A 23124-nucleotide genomic window follows, 5' to 3' on the forward strand; every position below is an offset into this window, starting at 1 on the left:
TAGAAGTGTTAAGAATCACCCTATGTGGCTTAACTCTGAGGTAAAGAAGTTAATAGGGAAAAAAAGGAAAGCTTTTAAGAAATATAAGTCAGAGGGGACAGTAGCTGCGTTTAATGAATATAAACACTATAACAAGTGTTGTAAAACAGCAATCCGGAAGGCAAAGATAGAAAATGAGGAGCGCATCGCGGCCGAGGCCAAGACTAACCCCAAAAAGTTTTTTAAGTATATTAATAGTAAAAAGATGCAGGTTGAGGGTGTGGCCCCATTGAGTTATAATAACAATATGGTTACAGCGGATACAGAAAAGGCAGATGTGCTTAACCAGTTCTTTTCTTCTGTGTATACAGTAGAGGAGCCAGTGGGCCAAGTCCCACCCAATAGCTTCACTGTTGCCTCAGCTCCAACTATACAGTGGTTGGCACAGGATATGGTGCTTAAAGGGTTACACACGATAAATGTAAACAAGGCACCGGGGCCAGATGGAATACACCCTCGGGTACTGAGAGAGCTAGGGGCAGAATTGCAGTGGCCCTTGTTTCTGATATTCTCAGACTCGCTCTCATCAGGTATGGTACCTAGGGATTGGAAGAAGGCGAATGTCACTCCCATATTTAAAAAGGGAGTAAGATCTCAGCCTGGCAATTATAGGCCTGTAAGTTTGACATCCGTGGTGGGCAAGTTATTTGAAGGCTTGTTAAGGGATCACATTCAAAATTATGTAGTGGAGAATGGCATTATGAGCAGTAATCAGCATGGCTTTATGAAGGACAGGTCATGTCAGACCAATTTAATTGCTTTTTATGATGAGGTAAGTAAGAAGCTGGACAGTGGGGATGCAGTAGATATAATCTATTTGGATTTTGCCAAAGCATTTGATACCGTTCCCCACAAACGACTGCTTTCTAAGCTAAGGTCTATTGGTCTTAGTGAAGTCGTTTGCACATGGATAGAAAACTGGCTACAGGATCGGGTACAGAGGGTGGTTGTTAATGGCACATTCTCTACTTGGAGTAAGGTTCTCAGTGGGGTCCCTCAGGGTTCTGTACTGGGTCCACTTTTGTTTAATTTGTTCATAAATGACTTAGGGGAGGGTATTATGAGTAATGTATCAGTGTTTGCAGATGACACAAAACTCTGCAGACCAGTCAATTCTATCCAGGATGTGACATCCCTGCAGCAGGATCTTGACCAACTGGCAATCTGGGCAGCTAAGTGGCAGATGAGATTTAATGTGGATAAATGTAAGGTCATGCACCTGGGATGTAAAAATATGCAAGCCCCGTATACCCTTAATGGGACTGCACTAGGCAAATCCATAATGGAGAAGGACCTTGGAGTCCTTGTAGATAATAAACTTGGCTGTAGCAAGCAATGCCAGGCAGCAGCTGCAAGGGCAAACAAGGTTTTGAGCTGTATTAAAAGGGGTATAGATTCACGGGAGGAGGGGGTTATTCTTCCCCTTTACAGAGCGCTGGTAAGGCCCCATCTAGAATATGCTGTTCAGTTTTGGTCTCCAGTGCTCAAACGGGACATTATTGAGTTAGAGAGGGTCCAGAGAAGGGCAACTAAGCTGGTAAAGGGTATGGAAAGTCTCAGTTATGAAGAAAGACTGGCCAAGTTGGGTCTGTTTACACTGGAGAAGAGGCGCTTAAGAGGTGACATGATAACTATGTATAAATATATAAGGGGATCATATAATAACCTCTCTAATGTTTTATTTACCAGTAGGTCCTTCCAACGGACACGAGGGCACCCACTCCGTTTAGAAGAAGGGAGGTTCCATTTAAATATTTGGAAAGGATTTTTTACAGTGAGAGCTGTGAAGTTGTGGAATTCCCTCCCCGAATCAGTCGTACTGGCTGATACATTATATAGCTTTAAGAAGGGGCTGGATGGATTCTTAGCAAGTGAGGGAATACACGGTTATGGGAGATAGCTCTTAGTACAAGTTGATCCAGGGACTGGTCCGATTGCCATCTTGGAGTCAGGAAGGAATTTTTTCCCCTCTGAGGCAAATTAGAGAGGTTTCAGATGGGGTTTTTTGCCTTCCTCTGGATCAACTTGTAGTTAGGCAGGTTAGGTATAGGCATTATGGTTGAACTTGATGGACGTATGTCTTTTTTCAACCCAACTTACTATGTTACTATGTAAGTTGATCCAGGGACTGGTCCGATTGCCATCTTGGAGTCAGGAAGGAATTTTTTCCCCTCTGCAGCAAATTAGAGAGGCTTCAGATGGGGTTTTTTGCCTTCCTCTGGATCAACTAGAAGTTAGGCAGGTTATATATAGGCATTATGGTTGGATGTGATGGACGAACGTCTTTTTATCAACCTAACTTACTATGTTACATTGGGGCCCCTACATGCCACATACTTAGGTAAACCTATACATATTGGGTATCAAACTATTCAGTGGACCCCTGGTGTTCAAATTTTGATAAAAACCAATACTATGTGGGTGATAAGATGCTGCAAAATGGAAACTTTGAGTTGATATTTTGAAATGTCCTTAAAATCGCCAAATTTAGGAAACCTTTGTGGCTTGGTACTATGAAGTAGAAAGACAGAGGTACCCATTTTAGATTCAGGGGAATGTGTACTTTCTAAAAATATATGGCTTTCTGGGGTGAGTGTACTGTTTACTAGCTTTATCCCACATAAAATAATGTAAATGTGTTGATTTTGCAGGAGCTGAAATGACTGACAGATCATATGGGGGTATGTTCACATTGGGACCCTACATGCCACATACTTAGGTAAACCTATACATATTGGGCATCAAAATGATCAGTGGACCCCTGGCGTTCAAATTGTGATAAAAACCAATAACTTTAGGAAAGCTTTGCAATTTGGTATTGTGCAATGGTGTTTTTATTACATTTTCTGTGATTTTGGTGCATTTTTAGGCATTTTATTGCATTTGTAGCCATTTTATTTCATTTTCAGTTATGCATAGTTGTTGTTCGCTTGACTTTGTCTGTAAAACTAATTTGCCCAAGCCAGAATACTCAAACTTTGATTCTGACTGCAGATATCACTAGGAAAAAAACAAACATTGATTTTAATGATTGTTTGGGTGATTTTAGAAAGTTTATTGCATTTCACATTGTTCTTTGTTACTTGTCTTTGCACATGGACATTTTTTCTGCTGTATTTCAATTTGGCTCGCTTTGTACACAACGTAGTTTGGTAAATCTATGCATATTGGACATCAAACTGTTCAGTAGATCCCTGGCATTCATATTTTATGTTGGTACGTTACGAAATGGGAGGTACATAATGGGGCAAAATGCAAGCTTTGTGACGATTTTCAGAAATTTTATAAAAACCATTCTTTTTAGCATAGCTTTGTAGTTTGGTAGTTTGTGGTAGAAAGATGTATTTACCCATTTTTGTTTTGTCAGAATGTGTATTTTCGGAAATATATGGTTTCGTGGGGTAAACCTAATGTTTCAGGATTTTTGGCTTTGAAATCTAAAGTATGCCGTATTCTGCTGTAATGTTTTGAAAATTTGTTAATTTAATGCTGGGAGTTTTTGATCTATAGAAGTCAGAAATCTTCATAAAACTATACATATCAGGCATTGGCACATTCAGGAGACATGGGGCTTTCCAAATCAGTTGAATTTTTGTCCATAAAATAAAATTTGTTTCTGGTATAAATCCCTATATCATTAAAAATATAAATTTTTCTTTTTTTTTTTTTTTTTTTTGTATTTCAAGCTCTAAATCTTGTTCCAGAAGTGGAAATACACAAAAGCTCTGGCTCTCCTGAAAAAAAACAATGTATAGTTTGCCTACCTAAACTTTACCCTTCCCCCAGTAAATGCCCCTATAATGATAGAGCACTGAATGTTTACAAAACATCTGGCACAGGGGGAACCAAAATGTGAAACTCTGCTGGCACTTAAAGGGTTAAGATAACACCCTTGAAGTGCTCCCTTTTCTTTGTTTGTTTAGACTAATATGGTTACTCCCGAATACAGAAGTGTCTGCAGCCTTGGCAAGAAAAATCCTGCATGTCAGCGTTGCTTGCGGACTTTATTTCCCCAAAATAATGTCTATACGAATTAAAATGTGCAGGGACAAGGTAGTTCCCTGCCGAAATCGCCTGCGCAGCGTGTGCCATCCCACCGGCGACTTACATTTTCGCCGGTGGGATGGCAATCTGGGAAGATTAGTCGCCCGCGAACAGGGAGATTTGTCGCGGGCGACTAATCTCCCCGTGTGCCAGAGCCCTTAGAGAGCCAAAGTTTAATGACTGCTGGGGTCAGTGAACCCCATTTGAAAGCTGGCAAAAGAAGAAGGCAGATGTTTACTTCACACCTCTGATTATTCTACTGCAGTGTCCATACTTGGGCCAGGGGTATGTACCAGTAGCAGTGTTATTTAATCTTGTATGAGAATCCAACAAGTAATGTTTCCTTTTCTTTACCCTCAGAAAAAACTTACTTGCACAAGCACACAACACGCATTTTGGCAAGTATAAGCACACACTTGCACACTGGATATATATATTTTTTTATTGCATTTTTTTGCCTGAAAAAAATGTTTTATCGCCATTGCAGATAGCATATTTGCTAACCGCACTGCGCAATACCTTTTATATGTTATTTTGGTGTTTTTATGACATTTTTAGCCATTTTATTGCTTTTTCAGTTCTGCATAGGTGTTGTTCGCTTGATTTTGTCCGTAAGACTAATTTGCCCAAGCCAAAATACTCAAACTGTGATTCTGACGGTAGATTACAGTAGGCAAAAAAAAAATGATTGTAGTGTTTTTTTTGGATTTTAGAGATTTTATTGTATTTCACATTGTCGTTTGTTACTTGTCTCTGCCCATGCAAATTTTGTCTGCTCTATATCGATTTAAGTGTCTCTGTACACCATATAGTTTGGTAAATCTGCGCATATTGGGCATGAAACTGTTCAGTAGACCCCTGAAGTTCATATTCAGAAAGATTTATGATGAAACATTATGTGGGGTATATAATGGGGTAAAATGCAATTTTCAGAAATTTCATAAAAACCGTTATGTTTAGCATAGCTTTATAGTTTGGTAGTTTGCAGTAGAAAGATGTATTTACCCATTTTTGTTTTGTCAGAATGTGTACTTTTGGAAAATATATGGTTTTCTAGGGTCACCGTATTTTAAGTGGGTTTTATGGCACATAATAAACATAGCAGGTGCTTATATTGCTGTGGCCAGCGCGTCAGACCTGAAAATTCATATGCACTATTTTCATTTGGGTGCCTCTGTACGCCACATAGTTTGGTATATCTATGCATATTGGGTATCAAACTGTTCAGTAGGCCACTGGCGTTCATAATTAGAATGTTTTATGTTGGTTACAAAATGTAGGATATAGAATAGGGAAAATGCAAGCTTAGAGACAATTTTCAGAAATTACATAAAAATTGCTACATTTAGCTTTGCTTTGCCGTACAAAGACATATTTACCCATTTTACATGCGGCAGAATATGTATTTTCTGAAAATGAGGTTTTCTGGGGTCAACTTACTTATTTTCAACTTTTACCACTATATTTCTACTACCAAAAAATACACCCCCTGATTTATATGCCATTTATATGCCATGAAATATGTATGCACTAACTTCTTTTTGGGGTCTCTAAATGCCAGATACTTTGGTGATCCTATGTACAATGGGCATCAAACTGTTAAGTGGAACCTTGGCTTTCAAATTTAGGATGTTTTTTCTTGGTAATTAATACTATGTGGAAGATAGGTGCTTGAAAGTGGAAGATTAGAGGCGATTTTCAGGTATTTTATCAAAACCTCCAATTTAGGGAAAGCATTGCGACTCTGTAGTTTGGAGTAGAAAGACATGGGACCCATTTTAAATTCACCTTGAATGTGTACTTTCCAAAAATATATGGTTTTGTGGGGTCAGAGTATTTTTTTTGTGCGTTTTTACCCCTGTACTTATGAGTTGAAAAATGTGATAACCCATTTTGGATTTGGCAGAATGTGTACTTTTAAAAAATATATGGTTTCCTGGGGTAAACCTAATGTTCCAGGATTTTTGGCTGTGGAATCTAAAGTATGCCGTATTCTGCTGTAATGCTTTGCGCCCAGAAAGTTAACACGCTACACCTGCACTTAGATACAATTGTAACTAATAGGCTAAACAGGTCTCTTGGGGGAACTGAGACTTGCAGCTTAAAGGGCAATTTCAGCTTTTTTAACAAAACTGTGATAACACATACAACAAGACCCCAAAACCCCCAGAAAAGTGTTCAAACTTTAAATAACTTGCCAAATGTAGTCAAATGGGAGTGGCATTTAGGGGGAGTGGTCGCAAAAATGGGCATGGTCAAAAAATTTTTGCAGCAAAAAATGTTGAGAAGTATGCAGCAAATGCCACTAAAATGAAGAGAGCACAGAATGTTTACAAAACGTCTGGCACTGTGGGTAACCGAAATGTAAAATTCTGCTGGCACTTAGGGTTAAAAGGGTTGTTCACCTTTAGATGAACTTTTAGTATGTTGTTGAGGGTGCTATATTGAGATAGTTTGCACTTCGGTTTAATTTGTTATTATTTGTGATTTTTTAATTATTTATTTATTTTGTTCAGCAGCTTTTCTGTTTGGAATTTCAGAAGTTCTATGGTTGCTGTGGTCCAAATTACCCTAGCATTCAGGCACTGCTTTGAATGAGCTGCATTATGCAGAGGAGATGGCCTAGTTAGAATGATGATGATAATTAAAAAGTAATAAAAAATATAAAATTTTAGCAAGTTTTTTGACTCCGGGGTTAGTGACCCCCATTTGAAAGCCAGAAAGAATCAGAAGAAATCATAGAAAACTATGCAAAATAAAAAATGAAGACCAGTTGAAAAGTTGCTAAAATTGCAGATTCTCTAACATACTAAAAGTTAACTTAAAGATGAACTACCCTTTTAAATGTTCCATAATATTTCTTCCCCTGTCTATCCAAAAACATGGGAGTTTGTGTAAACCAATTGGCATTCTTGGGGTCTGATTGTAATATTCCCTCAAGCTTTTAATATTAACCGTTTGTGTGTCTTTGCATTGGTATCATATACTGTTACAAATGGGATTCTCTTAGATCAGGAGCTCATTCTTAGTGTTTTTTACCACCTTCTTAGTTTTAAGCATTTAAAACTTACCACTATAGCCTTTTTTTGAAACATTTCTTTACGATGTTATCCACGTCTTGATTCATGCGTGGTTTCAGGGGACGCATTTTTTGGTGGCCCCAGTGCTCTTCCGTAGATCCCCCTGTACTGTGCACCAGACTGTACATGTTAAAGTGCCTATGTGTTTTGTTGTATATTAGCATATGTTACTGAAGTATTAAAGCTTGTGACATCAAAACTTTTAAATAAAATGTAATTATCAAGGAGTTTTATGGTCTGCAATAAAAAGGTGGTTATAGGGTAACCTTTATTTAAGGGTCCACATTAATGATTCCTTCTTCAAATGCTCTATATGCATAGTGCATTGTTATACTGAGGAAAGTGGGTCTGTGTTTACAGTATCATGCCTTAAACATGATATTGGCAAGTTTGTTTTTTAACTATTTGTATTGTTTAATAGTTTAAATGACATGTAGTATTAAAACATAAGTAACTAAGAATGGCTAGTTACATGGCACATCACAAAAGAAATACTTGGAAGTTATATGAAAGCAGTTATAGCATAGCAATAGAATTGTCTGGTTATGATGATCCTTGCTGTGGTAAGAGAGGAGAAAAAGGATAAGAATGAGGCGAAAACCAAAAGAAAAATAAAACACATATATCAAAGACATGAGCCTGGGGGTCAAGAATTAAACGGGGGCACATGTTAGTGCTACACCATGATTTTCCAAAAATAAAATCTAATGGGATCCTCTACAAGAAGTTTTCACATTTTGTTTCCACTAAGTGTCAGATATTTTTTGAACATTTTGTGCTCCCTCACTTTAGGGGCCTTTCATGGAGGGAGTTCCAGTTTACCTAGTAAAAATCTGCATCTTTTTTTTCATGAGAACCCGAGCTTTCTTAATCTGCCTGAGTTTTTGTGTATTTCCACTTCTAGAACAAGATTTAGAACTTTAAATACCAAAAAACTGCGATTTTGAATGCTATAGGGATTTATACCAGAAAAATATATTTTTTTTAATGCATAAAAATTCAACTGATTTGAATACCGTCATGTCTCTTGAACGTGCCAATACCAGATATATGTAGTTTTTATGGAGATTTCTCCCTCCTATAGATCAAAAACTTACAGCAGTATAGTTTAGATTCCAAAGCCAAAAATCCTGAAACAGTAGGTTTACCCCATGCAATTTTTTTTTTTTTTTTAAAAGTACACATCCTGTGGGATCAAAAATGGGGAATCATGTCTTTCTATTTCTAAGTTCCAAACATCAAGACTTTTCTGAACTTTGCAGTTTTGATTATTAAAAATAAATTAATTTTTTATTTAAAAATTATGAAGATTCTGAAAAATCACTTTGCAAGTTAGTATCTTCCACAAAGGATTAGGTACCAAGAAAAAACATTCTGAAGTAAAGACCAAAGTACCAAACTACTGAGTAACTGCTTTCCCAAAATTGCTGGTTTTAATAAAATACCTCTCAAAGCTTCAAATTTCAAGCATCTTCTCCCACATAGCATTAGGTAACAAGTTAAAACTTCCTAAATATAAATGCCAAGGGTCCACTGATCAGTTTAATACCTATTGTGTATAGGATTACCAAAGTATCTGGAATTTATACTACCTAATTTATGTGTGGTAAAAGTGGCAAATAAGTAAGCTAACCACAGAAAACCTCATGTTTTCAGAAAATACACGTTCTGCCGAATCTAAAATGGTCAAATCACCAAACGGCAAAGCTATGCTAAATTTAGTGGTTTTAATGTAATCTGTGAAAATTGTCTCAAAGCTTTCAGTTTACCCCATTATATGCCCCACATTTTATAACACACTATCATAAAACACCCTAAATATAAACCAAAAATGCAATCACCAAAATAACATACAAAAGGGATCGCACAGTGTGGTTAGTGAATGCGCTATTCACAATTACAATAACATTTTTTAGGCAAAAAAAAAGCAGCAAAAGCTTTGGATATCTGTCGTCTCATTAGTCAGGCAAGTCTGAAAATTTTAAAGGCACCCAACATTGGCTGTGTGTTAATGCATAATTGTCAGATAGGGTACAATTCTCTTGTTTCTACCTGCATACTGACGATTCAGCTCTTAATGGAAAAGGAAAGGCTTGGGGGTGCCAAAATGTTAGGCATCCCCAAGTGACTTAAATAGCTTACCTTTACCTCGGGCTGGTGCCCCTGTTAGGAGAAAACCGCACCAGCCCGGGGTACCTGTAGTGAGCGCCTGCTTCTTCCACGTTTCTTCTGCGGCAAATTCCCTGGGCCGGCGCATGCGCATTAAAATGAAAATCCGACTTTGTTGTTAAAGTTCGGCTTTTCGCTCTAATGTGCATGCGCAGCACGCCAACGCGGAAGAAGGAACCGCTCGCTCCTACCCCCGGCTAGTGCAGTTCTCTCTTAACAGGGGCACCAGCCCGGGGTTAAAGGCAAGCGATTTAAGTCACTTGGGGGTGCCTAACATTTCCTTCTCCTTTAACATTAGTGGACAGGAAAGACCACATGTTTGGCCACCTTAAGGGCTTTCCCAAAACTTTCCATACAGTCGAGCAAATAGGCATTTCACTTACTTAGGAATATCCATTTAAAAAAAAAAAAAACTATGAGAATTGGGCTGAACTTAACTGCAAAGCATTACTCACTAATTTAAAAAAGACTTACCAAAGTGGTCTAAATAAACACTATTCTGACTAGATAGGATAAACCTCATTAAGATGAATATCATGCTTCGTCTGTTATACTTGTTTTAGTGCTTTCCGCTACCAATTTTTGGATGCAAGCCTTCCAATGGGCTATTACCAAATTTGTATGGAATCATTACCCCCCCTTAGAATTAAGACTACCAATAGGAAAAAAGCAGCAGGGAATCTAGCAAAGGGGATCGAACAAGGCCAATTGGCTGCATTACGTGTATTAAGACGTGCTAGACCAAATTATAAACTTCAGAAATTCCAATATGATCAACATTTCTTCATATTCTCAGTCAGAAGCAGATGCTTGAGCAGGGATCTACTGTAACTCCTTTTGAACAATTGTTTAGTAGCACTTCTCCAACAAAATATGCTATTTCTGCTCTATAACATTTAGGAAATAGAAGGAGGCCTAACCTAACAACTCTCCTACTTTAGGTCGGAGTGGTATTTAGGGATATGCAGCTTGATGTTCAGTTCAAGTTGTTGTATGATACAATAATTAAATTACAAGTTGTTAACTAGATGGTACTACACCCCCCAAAATTTGAAACTAATCTATCTATACTATATCCATCAGCAAGCAACCTCTGTCAGACATTGGCCCAATCCTCTACATTTTCTTGGAATGTGCACAACATTTCAACAATTTTACAGATGTGCTCACAGATCCTGGGCCATAAAGTAGGGATGCACCGAATTCCCGGACTCGGTTCGGGATTCGGTCAAATCCAGGCTCTTTTTAAGGATTCGGTTTTGGCCGAATCCACAGTCCTGGCAGATCCAAATCCGAATTAGCATAAATTAGCATTCGGAAAGGGTTAAATGATCAGGTCGAAAAAATTGTGCGTGGCAATTTTTCACATATTACCATATGTTAATTAGGATTTGGTTCGGGATTGGTACATCCCTACCATAAAGCATCTGAAACCCCAGCCCAGGCCTTCTATATTGGGAAATAGGTGACACAGAATAAGCCTCTGACTTACCTCCGGAATGGCATTTACTTAATGCTCCTATAATACTTATCCCTCAAAAATGACTAGATAAGATATATAAAAAAGCAAAATTTGAGCAGTTGTCTATTTCAACAGAAATCAGACTTCAAAAACTATCATATCCAGGTGTTTCTGAATAAAAACACATCATGGTCCTTTAGAATACCACTAACAAAGTATACATGGGTATTCTATCCTTAGCTTAGAGACAAGTTGCCTAGAGAGTTTGCTCAGATGGCACTTAATCTTTAGGGACAATATACTTTTTTATTTATACCCCAAAGGAAATATGTAAGAAGGCATGTAGGTAACACAAACATTGACATATTCTGCAATCCTGCATACCACATATACCATCTTTCCTGTGGGTAACTGTGGTAGCGTATAAATGTGGTTGAAATCTGAGAGAGCAGTTGATGAGAGCTGAAACTGGTACTGAAAAGCTGCACAGCTGAATATACACATAATTTGCGACAGCATCTCAAAACACAGTGCAACTATATGCTGCGGAATGTAGTGTTTGATTTATAAAAGGTAGCTTTTGATATTGTTTTACCATATATGTAACATAACAATGGACTTTGGTGTTATTATTGGACAGTTTTGATTGCAGAACTGCTTAGTTTTTCATTTCTGATAATATTGTTTTTCTGTAGCATTATTTACTATAAACACCTAAACTGCCTGTGCTGCTCTCTGAATACAATACAATGGAGACATCATACTGTGGGAAGTGGCACATACTGTTTTGGGTATTTCTTTGCATTTAGCATAAAGGAAGTACCATGGCTGTATTTATTATAGTGTGTAAGCAAACATCACTGGTGATGTTGCCCAAAGCAACCAATTAGATCTTTACTTTTTTTTTTCTAACTTGTAGGTGACTGTTAAATTTTTATTGTTGATTGGTTGCTAAACGCAACATCACCAGTGATGTTCGCTTACAGGCTGTAATAAATATGCCCCTAAGTATATCTAATACCAAAAAAGGAGAGATTGTGTCATAATTACCACAAACTTAATTTCCTGGACAAACTCCATGGCAGTATTCACGAGTATGACCCCCTCCCATCTGCTCCCATCAGAAGAACCCTCCCCAAAGACCAACCCCACTCTCCCCCTGGCATCTTTGTAACAAGATTCTAAAACTACCAGAATAAAAACTGCAGTGGGGGCCTTTGGGGTGGCTATGAGGTTAGACTATCAAGGTTGGGGTTGTTTCCTCTGGAAAAAAGGTGTTTGCTAGGGGACATGATTACTTTGTACAAGTCCATTAGAGAAGATTATAGGCAGATAGGGGGTGTTCCTTTTTCCTATAAAAACAATCAGCGCACCAGAGGCCACCCCTTTAGATTAGAGGAGTACTTTCATTTGAAGCAGTAACATACGTCCATCACGTTCAACCATAATGCCTATATATAACCTGCCTAACTTCTAGTTGATCCAGAGGAAGGCAAAAAACCCCATCTGAAGCCTCTCTAATTTGCCGCAGAGGGGAAAATTCCTTCCTGACTCCAAGATGGCAATCAGACCAGTCCCTGGATCAACTTGTACTAATAGCTATCTCCCATAACCCTGTATTCCCTCACTTGCTAAGAATCCATTCAGCCCCTTCTTAAAGCTATATAATGTATCAGCAAGCACGACTGATTCGGGGAGGGAATTCCACAACTTCACAGCTCTCACAGTAAAAAAAACCTTTTTGAATATTTAAATGGAACCTCCCTTCTTCTAAACGGAGTGGGTGCCCTCGTGTCCGTTGGAAGGACCTACTGGTAAATAAGACATTAGAGAGGTTATTATATGATCCCTTTATATATTTATACATAGTTATCATGTCACCTCTTAAGCGCCTCTTCTCCAGTGTAAACAGACCCAACTTGGCCAGTCTTTCTTCATAACTGAGACTATACATACCCTTTATCAGCTTAGTTGCCTGGAGATCAAAACTGAACAGCATATTCTTGATGGGGCTTTACCAGCGCTTTGTAAAGGGGACGAATAACCCCCTCCTATACCCCTTTTAATACAGCTCAGTGTAGGTGGTTTTTCACGGTGAGGGCAGTGAGGTTGGGGAATGCCCTTCCTAGTGATGATGTGATGGCAGATTCTGTTAATGCCTTTAAAGGTGGCCATACACGAGGCGATTTCGCTCGTTGTGCGATGAACGATTATATCGACAAACGATCGTATGGCGATCGAGTTCCCATACGATATGCCATCCACGGGCAACGATAATTCGGGAAAGATTTTGTCGCATCATTATCGTAAAATACCTACGATCGTACATCTACGTACGATCGATGTCGTTGACTTCTGCTGCTGGCAATCGTGACATGCGCAGAGAACAATCGTTGAAAGACAAATGTCTGACACTCACACCAACTGGCAGATTTTATCGTTAAACGACCAAAATTTTTAAACCTGGCCGATCGATTTTGGGGACGATAATGTCGGCTTGTTTAGTGGGCCGACAATCGTTCGTACACCACCAACTATACGATAACTTAACGATAGCATCGGATCGTTCGGGAATCGGTCGTTTGTAAGTAAAAAATCGGTCCGTGTATGGCCACCTTTAGAGGGGCTTGGATGAGTTCTTGAACAAGCATAGTATTCAAGGCTGTAGTGATACTAAAACCTACAGTTAGTATTGATGTTGGTATGGTTTATGTATGTGAGTGCATAGATAGGTCAGTATAGATTTGTGTGTGCTGGCTTTACTTGGAAGGGTTAAAATTGGTTGCTTATGTAACCTAAGGAAATTCTGAACCTTTCCTCCATTGAAACAAAACATATATCCCCTGCATTAGGGACAAATAGAAAGTAACAGAAGGCAGTAAGGCTCAGGCCCTTAAATAATTATGCCTCCTTACTGTCTGACCCTAAGCTAACTGCTGCCTCCCTTAACCATCTGTAAAAATAAAAAGAGGTGTAGGGGCCACATACACCCCTGCCACCAGACAGGCCAGAAGGGCACAGAGATGGGGGGTGGGGACAAGCACTTGCCACCAAATGCTCTGACAGCAATACAGGAAGGTCATTAAAACACAGGCAGTAATGGTATACCAACAATTGCATGCCAGTGCCCAACCTAATCCAGGAGCTGAAACTGAAAGACTCCAAGATATGAAGTAATGTTCTGGAGAATAAAAAGGTCCTGTGGACCAAAATCCCCTGTCCTTAGGATGCTTTGTGGGCAGGCCTAGTGCATTCCCAAGGTTTAAGCTGATGCCACACTGAGCATATGGCGTACATTCGCTCCTACCTGTGCCTGCACCCGAATGAATGAAAAGGCTGGTACTCTTATGCAGCAAACTAAATGCTTGTAGGCCACTGACTAGCTAATTTTTGGACAATAGAACAAAATGGAGGCAAATTGTTATAAGGGCAAATGAGTTGTGTTAGCTGATCCTTTGTGAGCTAGCAGGACTTTTTTAACAATCAACTTCTGTCTCTCCCTCAGGAGTATTTTTAATAAGTGCGGTGAATGCCCCCTGTGGCCTATTTTATTTATTTATGCATGCAATTTATGATCTTATCCTGAGTTCATGTGGGTTTCAATGGGGTTGTGACCAAAAATGTTACCACTTTTGAAATATGTGATATGTGTGCGTTTAAATCTCCCATGTTATTAATTTTATTTTTTTAATTCTCTACATGGGAACAGTGCAAACCCCTTTTACAGAAGGTAACTTATACTGAGTGACCTGTCCCTGTACTACTATTTAAATGATTTGTAACATCTACCTGCATTGTTGCCTGTGGGAATCATTTAAAACAGCCAGGTGATTTTTAAATGATGGATTGAAAATACTCATATTTGGGTGAGAATTTTCTGAAACCTCGCCAATGGTCCGATATCTATTAAAAATGAGGCAATCAGAGAGCCTAAAATTGCTTTCAGGCCTGCAGCAACAACTCCTGTGACAAATGAACCTAACTTTACTTGATGGTTTTTGATGACCCCTATGTTGAGCTTCTCAGCTGCTCAGAGAACACTGAGCATATGCAGTGTTACTGACACTCAAAACATGGCCTTACCAAATCCAAGATGGGGAGTTACTGTATACAGTTTTCAAGCAGTGGCTCCTGTTAAAGGGCTGCTGAAACTGGTCTGATACAGTAGGTTAAATGTATAAAATGCAACATTTCTAGCAATTTTCCCTAATTTAGGCTAAATAGCAATTAAAAATTTAAATATGACTATTTGAACTCTAAAGTTTTCATTTTTGGATTAATTGGCTTAACTCTCATTAGTTCAAGAATCGCTAGTCTCTGAAGAAATTGTGCACGACTTGGACACTTGTGAGGTTGTTGTGATGGGAGAAGAGCTGAACCCAGGGGAGGAGAGCCTTCAGCTGGACGTGACTCATCTACAGCAAACAAGAATTGAGATAAGCAGCTCTAATTATGGCATTAGCCTCACAGGTCAGAATATTTTGCAAACTTTTAATGTGATGTTAAATTATTCTACAAAAAACATTGTCTGCTAATACTTTCTCTCCTCTCCTTATAGAAACATTATACATTATTACATTGAAACTATCATACATTATTAAAAATCACTTATCTGTGAAGGAGTTCCTGATTTAGATATGGATAGCAGCCAGGTTGTTCAGCAGTCAGAGGCTGAAGTGTCAGGCATAAAAATTAACAGGCAGTTTATCCTTCAGAGCCTTTGCTTTTCACATAGTTTAGGTAATGCCCAAGAGGTCAGCACAAATGGCCTTCTTAGCATTCAAAAAATTGGGACTTGCTGACGCATACCTTCATTCCTTTGGCAGTTTGCGTATGTGCAGTAGAGTATCTCGCTGGGTTTACTCTGCTGAGCATGTGCGGACAGGAATGTTATCAATGGATGCCTAGGACGCTGGTAGGAAGGTAAGTAAAATGCCAGCACTGAGACCTTCAAGGCTAGGTTTAAGGCTTTAACCGCTAAGAACATGTGGGATAAATTTCTTGACAGCAGTGGCATAACTATAGAGGAAGGAGAAACTGCAATCTGGATTCAGGAGAATGTGTACTTTCCAAAAAATATAGGTATTTTGGTGTCAGTGGATGTTTTTGCAGCTTTTACATACTGAAACAGGCAGTGTTTTATTGAAGTGGCTAAAAATGAATTAAATGTATTAAATTAGTATGCACAAGGTTTATTTTCTAAATGCCACATATTTTGGTAAATCTATGCACATTGGGCATCAAACTGTTTAACATACTTCTGGTTTTCATATTTAAAATGTTTTGTCTTGTTACCTTATGTGGCAAATAAGGTGTTGAAATGCGGAATCTTGATTTACAGACATTTCATCAAAACTTTTTTTACTAATTTCATCAAGACGTTCATCACAAATTTAGGAAAGATGGACATGCAGCACTGCATGTTTCCATCCTACACAATCAACAGAGTTAAAGATAAGGCATATGTGGGCTATTTTTCCAAAGCTTTTCTGGAGAAACCAAATGAACATCACTATAAGGTCAGCATTATAGCTGAAGCATTATAAAAACAACACATATATATACCTCAAAGAACACTGTCACTGCACTCATCCATAATGTGAATCCCGGTGCTCTGCAACAGGACGCGGTCACATCCCTCCACAATAGATAAATTTGAAAAAGATGCGGCACACGGATTATTTGCAAAAAAGTGTACTAAAAAGAATCACATATGCGACGTTTCGGATAAAACACATGCCCTTTATCAAGCCTGTAATATTGTGATCAACCCAGTGAATCACATTTAAAGGGATACACAGGAAATTACATCATAGAATAAATATTACCATAGCAATCATCCTTAAATCTTGAATAATGCATTACTATCACAAGGCATTATTAGTATGTATAGATCTCTACAGAGCATATATAAATTACAGAAAGAGGAACAAATCATAATCCTTGTTTAATCCTACAGGGAATAGCGATTGTAGTTTATTAATCCACCACACTTCCCTTTGTTCTCTATCACCCCCTCTTTTTAAAGGGGGTATAGATTCCAGTACCATGAACCTAAGCTGTTCGGATGTGTGACCCCTCTCACAAAAATGTTTAGAAACCAGTAGTGTAGTATTTCCTAAGTAAATAGCCGACCGATGTTGTGAAATAGGTGATTTTACCATCTGTGTGGTCTCACCTACATAAATGAGGCCACACGGACAGGTCAACATGTACACTACATATTTTGTTACACAAGTGAAATGCCCCCGTAATTGCACCTTCTGCCCTGTATGCGGATGTGTAAAATTATTACCTTTTAAAACATATGGGCATTGTGTGCAATTCAAACATACATAACCTTAGTTTTCACTCCCAAAAATGTGTGGCCTTGCTTACTTTTAGTTTTAAGTACAGTGGAAGTAACTGAGGAACCAATAGTTCTCCCCCTACGATACGAGATCAAAGGGGGTGCCTCAAATTCCTGTACCGATGGATATGCCCTTTTAAGAATATACCAATGTTTACGTAATATTTGAGAAACACTTTAACTATAGTCAGAGTACTGTGTGACAAAAGGTATCCGCCCACGTCCCTGTTTTCTCCTCTTAGATGAATGTTGAACTCTATACTGTGCTTTACTGATCACCTTCTCGGGATATCCCCTTTCTCGAAACTTTTTGCACATCCTATCTTCCTGTATTTCACGTTCCCCTGTGTCACTCACCAACCTCTTAACTCTAGATAATTGGCTCACCAGAATTAAATTTTTTGTAGGTGGTCGATGTTCACTTTTAAAGTGCAAAATTTGATTTCGATCTGTTGGTTTAGTAAATAAAGAGGTACACAAACAACCTTCAACATTTCTATAAATACGCACATCCAAAAAGTGAATTTGTTGGAGATCATGAGTAAGTGACAAGGATAAAAGGATGTATATCATTCAGTCTACTGTGGAACCGTTTCAGGGAGCCAACGTCACCCCGCCAGAGTACAAAGACATCATCAATGTACCTCCACCAAGCTAAACAGTGTTCAGCAAAGTCCACATCATGATATATGTACTGATCTTCTAACCTAGCCATAAAGGCATTGGCATATGACGGAGCGGCGTTAGATCCCATCGCAGTTCCACGTAGCTGAAGATAAAACTGATCCATATAAGTGAAATAGTTACATCTCAATATAATCTCCAAAACTTGGATAAAAAAGGAAATTTGCTCATCAGAATAAGGAGCCTGCTTCCTAAGTATCCATTCACATGCCTCGATTCCATCTTGGTGTGGGCTTGAGGATGTTGCCAGAATTATATTCCCCTCCCTCAGACCTTCCTGGGAACGTAAGCGTTGCAAAAAATGCTCAATATCTCTTATATACGATGGTAACATTTGTATCAAAGAACTTTGTCCAACATAATAGCTAAGGGGCAGAACACTGAATCTACCCCCGACACTATAGGGCGTCCTGGCGGACAAATTGGATCTTTATGCACTTTAGGTAAAGTGTATAACATTGGTTTTCACGGATTTTTGACTGTCAAAAACTCACACAGTTCCTCTATGATAATACCATCACTATACAGCCTATCAAGTAAACATTTGATTTTTCGCATAATTCCCAAAATATTCAACACATTTTATTTATTTGCAGTCCTTCAAGTTCTTTACATTTGTACATATATATTATATAATCTTTTTCAGGTAAGCAAGAGACTTGCAAAGTGGCTAACACAGTCTATGGCAGCTAATATTGGGGGTTATACATTGTTTCAGAGGGACAGGGGCAATAGAAAAGGAGGAGGAGTGTGTCTGTTTGTTAAGCAGGAATTAAAAGCAAATATTAAAGAGGTAGTGATGGGGGTAACAGAGGGAGCTGAATCCTTATGGGTTGAGCTTCTCACAGATAGTAAAGAATCTACCAAACTAATTGTAGGGGTATGCTATAGACCCCCTAATGTAAGTGAGGAGGAGGAGGAGGCTCAGCTCCTGTTGCAAATAGAAAAGGCTGCTAGTTTGGGGCAAGTGATAATGGGGGATTTTAATTATCCTGATATTGACTGGAACCATAGTACTGCCAGGACAGTAAATGGCAACAAGTTTATAAACTTGCTGCATGACAACTTTGTCACAGGTTGTTGAGGAGCCAACCAGGAACCATGCTATATTGGATCTAGGGATCTCTAATGACCCAGAACATATAGCAAATGTGCAAGTGGTTGAACCCCTGGGTAATAGTGACCATAATGTTATTTCATTTGATGTTTGGTGCAGGAAAAAAATTTACACTGGGGCAACAAAGACAATGAATTTTAGAAAAGCAAATTTTAGCTCCTTAAGGGTAGCGCTTCAGGGCATAGATTGGGGCATTATGTTTTCTGATAAAAACACAGAGGAGTTGTCATTTAAAATTATATTAAATCATTACTGTTCTCAATTTATTCCATTAATAAGAAAAAGTGAAAAGAAAAGTGTTAAGAATCACCCTATGTGGCTTAACACTGAGGTAAAGAAGTTAATAGGGAAAAAAAGGAAAGCTTTTAAGAAATATAAGTCAGAGGGGACAGTAGCTGCGTTTAATGAATATAAACAATATAACAAGTGTTGTAAAACAGCAATCCGGAAGGCAAGGATAGAAAATGAGGAGCACATTGCGGCAGAGGCCAAGACTAACCCCAAAAAGTTTAAGTATATTAATAGTAAAAAGATGCAGGTTGAGGGTGTGGCCCCATTGAGTTATAGTAACAATATGGTTACAGCGGATACAGAAAAGGCAGATGTGCTTAACCAGTTCTTTTCTTCTGTGTATACAGTAGAGTAGCCAGAGTGCCAAGTCCCACCCAATAGCTGCACTGTTGCCTCCAACTACACAGTGGTTGACACAGGATATGGTGCTTAAAGGGTTACACACGATAAATGTAAACAAGGCACCTGGGCCAGATGGAATACATGGAGATGGAGAGCTAGGGTCAGAATTACAGTGGCCCTTGTTTTTGATATTCTCAGACTCGCTTTCATCAGGTATGGTACCTAGGGATTGGAAGAAGGCAAATGTCATCCCTATATTTAAAAAGGGAGTAAGATCTCAGCCCGGCAATTATAGGCCTGTAAGTTTGACATCCGTGGTGGGCAAGTTATTTGAAGGCTTGTTAAGGGATCACATACAAAACGATGTACTGGAGAATGGCATTATGAGCAGTAATCAGCATGGCTTTATGAAGGACAGGTCATGTCAGACCAATTTAATTGCTTTTTATGATGAGGTAAGTAAGAAGCTGGACAGTGGGGATGCAGTAGATATAATCTATTTGGATTTTGCCAAAGCATTTGATACCGTTCCCCACAAACGACTGCTTTCTAAACTAAGGTCTGTTGGTCTTAGTGAAGTCGTTTGCACATGGATAGAAAACTGGCTACAGGATCGGGTACAGAGGGTGGTTGTTAATGGTACATTCTCTACTTGGAGTAAGTGTAGCCCACTTTACAAACGCTTGTGGCACTACCTGCTGATATGTCACTTTACTTGGCGCTTTCAGGAGTCCTGAGCCCCGCTTACTATGGGGGCAGGGATTTCTCTGATAAATGGCGTGCCTCCACCCAGGGCTCTGCTATGGGAGAACTACAACTCTCACCCTGGGACTTGATGTGGTGTATTAACCCCTCAATGGGATCCAGTGGCTTCTGGCCAATTTACCCCTCCCTGGGGTAATTCCTTACCAGCTTGTAGTGGTCCTGGGTACACACACGGAATACAGCAGATTGCAATGAACAGATTGATCTTTATTGGGCAGACCTCTCCAGGAGTGTATCTCAGACAGTCAGGGCACATCCACAGGTTACATCATAGCACAAAGAACCTCTCTCAAAGGTACCCAGGGTACTCACGCCAGAATGATCTCATCTAGGAGGTCCCCCCGGTACTACACGCCAGGAGACCCTCTCTTAGGGCTCTCCCCGGTACTCTCGCCAGGCAGACCCTCCACAAAGACTCACCCCCGGTACTACACCCAGGAACTCTTTAGCAGGGTCCTCCTTTCTCTTGGAGACTATCTCTCCCTTACCTACACACTGTGTGCCCTAAACTCCCAGCTGATGTAATGCTGGTGGGATCTTAATCCCTCTACACTCCTGGAGGGGAAATGGCGGGCCATTCTTACCTACCACTCCCTACATCTCACTCCTAGAGTGATCTAACACAGAGAAGCTACTATCTCTACTAACAGGGGAGCTCCTCTCTCTAGAGACTCCCAAACTAAGATGGCTAACAGCACATGGCTGTTTCCCATTTTATAGGCCTATGCACCACCCTGTGGCCATAACCCGAACTGCGGGGATACTCCCCATTAACTATAGATATACCAGGCTATACCCATTGTACCTTAACCATTACCCTCCCGGGGCCTATCCTAGGGGTATCCATCCTGTGGGGCCTATTTTATAAAACCCCTACATAAGGTTCTCGGTGGGGTCCCTCAGGTTTCTGTACTGGGTCCACTTTTATTTAATTTGTTCATAAATGACTTAGGGGAGGGTATTACAAGCAATGTTTCAGTGTTTGTAGATGACACAAAACTCTGCAGACCAGTCAATTCTATCCAGGATGTGGCATCCTTGCAGCAGGATCTTGACCAACTGGCAAACTGGGCGGCTAAGTGGCAGATGAGATTTAATGTGGATAAATGTAAGGTCATGCACCTGGGATGTAAAAATATGCAAGCCACTTATACCCTTAATGGGACTGCACTAGGCAAATCCATAAAGGAGAAGGACCTTGGAGTCCTTGTAGATAATAAACTTGGCTGTAGCAAGCAATGCCAGGCAGCAGCTGCAAGGGCAAACAAGGTTTTAAGCTGTATTAAAAGGGGTATAGATTCATGGGAGGAGGGTGTTATTCTTCCCCTTTACAGAGCGCTGGTAAGGCCCTATCTAGAATATGCTGATCAGTTCTGGTCTCCAGTGCTCAAACGGGTTCAGTGCCCAGTCGCATGTTTCATTTCTACACATGTAATCAACTCCAGTTCTCCCCTTTTACCTAACAAAAAAGACACAAAAATCATCCCACAGGGATGACCCTCAGGTCTGCGCAGAGTAATAATGGAGATTAGTGATGTGCGAAATGGCAAAAATTTGGGAAATGCATTGAGGACAATAGGCGATAATCAGAAATGTGTTTGGTTAGAAGGAATGGGATACTTTGTATTAGTACAGGTAGGGATCTGCTTGTAGATCAACTCCTATTTTGTTTTTAAAGAAGTCAAGAAAGTCCTAAAAAGAGTGCAGGAAGGCAATTTAATATGTTGATGAGGGGTTTGAGAAGGATACTGATGGATTTTATTATTCTTTCTGAAAGTAATATTGTAGTCTTGATCGGCAGGGCCCGTTAGGGCCGGGGCCTACCATTTTTTTCCTGCTGGCTCAGTCAGACCCTGAGGAGTATCAGTTAAGTCCCTATGGGAGGAAAGTCTGGACTTGAAAGCATGGGTTTAAATGTCAAAAGCACATGTAGCACTGTTATTTTAATAATAGTAAGAATATAGATTTGTTGTGCCTTATTTGGAGACCCATTATCCTAAAAGCTCCAAATTATGGGAAGGCCATCTCCCACGCACAAGCACTTTTTAAGCAACTAATAGTAATTTTTAAAAATGATTTCTTTTCTCAAGTGATAATTTTGTACACTGAGCTGAGGGTTGCCGATTGTAGCGGGAATTGTCGACATACAGCTTCCAGGCTTGATGTTCTTAGGGTATTGTGTTCACATTGCTTTGCTTGATGTTGTATATAGTTAGCCAATTGTACAGCTCTGAACCTTTCTTGTGGTGGAGGTTAAAAATGTTTCCATTATTTCAGTAGAGTGAGCGGTTTGCCATGTTTGGTCGGTGAGTACAGAGTCGTTACCCCTTTGCTGGTCCGGAGGGCCATTTCTTTATGTACAATAGCATCTTGGTACAGTGTCCAACTGGCATCTGGGGCCACTGAAGAGCTTCACCCCACCCGCCTCCTTTGCTGAGGCGCTAATAGTGGTCATTCCGAAGCCGGGTAAAGATCCTTCCCTTAAAGATCCTTCCCTTAAAGATCCTTCCCTCTGCTCCTCATACCGCCCCATTTCTCTAATCAACACAGATGCCAAAATTCTGGCGGTGAGGCTCCAACGGGTGGTCCCTGACCTTGTACATCCTGATCAATCAGGCTTTATGCCCGGGAGATCCACTGACATTAATCTAAGGAGACTCTTTACCAACCTACAAATCCCTCACTTAGAGACGGGCACCAGAGCTGTGGCCTCCCTTGACTCCGCCAAAGCTTTTGACTCAATTGAATGGGGATACCTATGGGAGGTCCTGTCCAACTTCGG

At 39.7% G+C, this 23124-nt stretch overlaps 1 protein-coding gene across 1 annotated transcript in view; it reads left to right on the forward strand.

Annotated features, from left to right (window-relative positions):
• clstn1 (calsyntenin 1) overlaps nt 1-23124 on the forward strand; it is a 144586-nt gene that overhangs the window by 83711 nt on the left and 37751 nt on the right. The window contains exon 13 of the mRNA XM_002940310.5: nt 15094-15264. Coding sequence (XP_002940356.2) covers nt 15094-15264 — 171 coding nt within the window. The remainder of the gene's footprint in view (nt 1-15093; nt 15265-23124) is intronic.

Source organism: Xenopus tropicalis, chromosome 7 (genome assembly GCF_000004195.4).
Source record: "Xenopus tropicalis strain Nigerian chromosome 7, UCB_Xtro_10.0, whole genome shotgun sequence".
Taxonomy (NCBI): Eukaryota; Metazoa; Chordata; class Amphibia; order Anura; family Pipidae; genus Xenopus; species Xenopus tropicalis.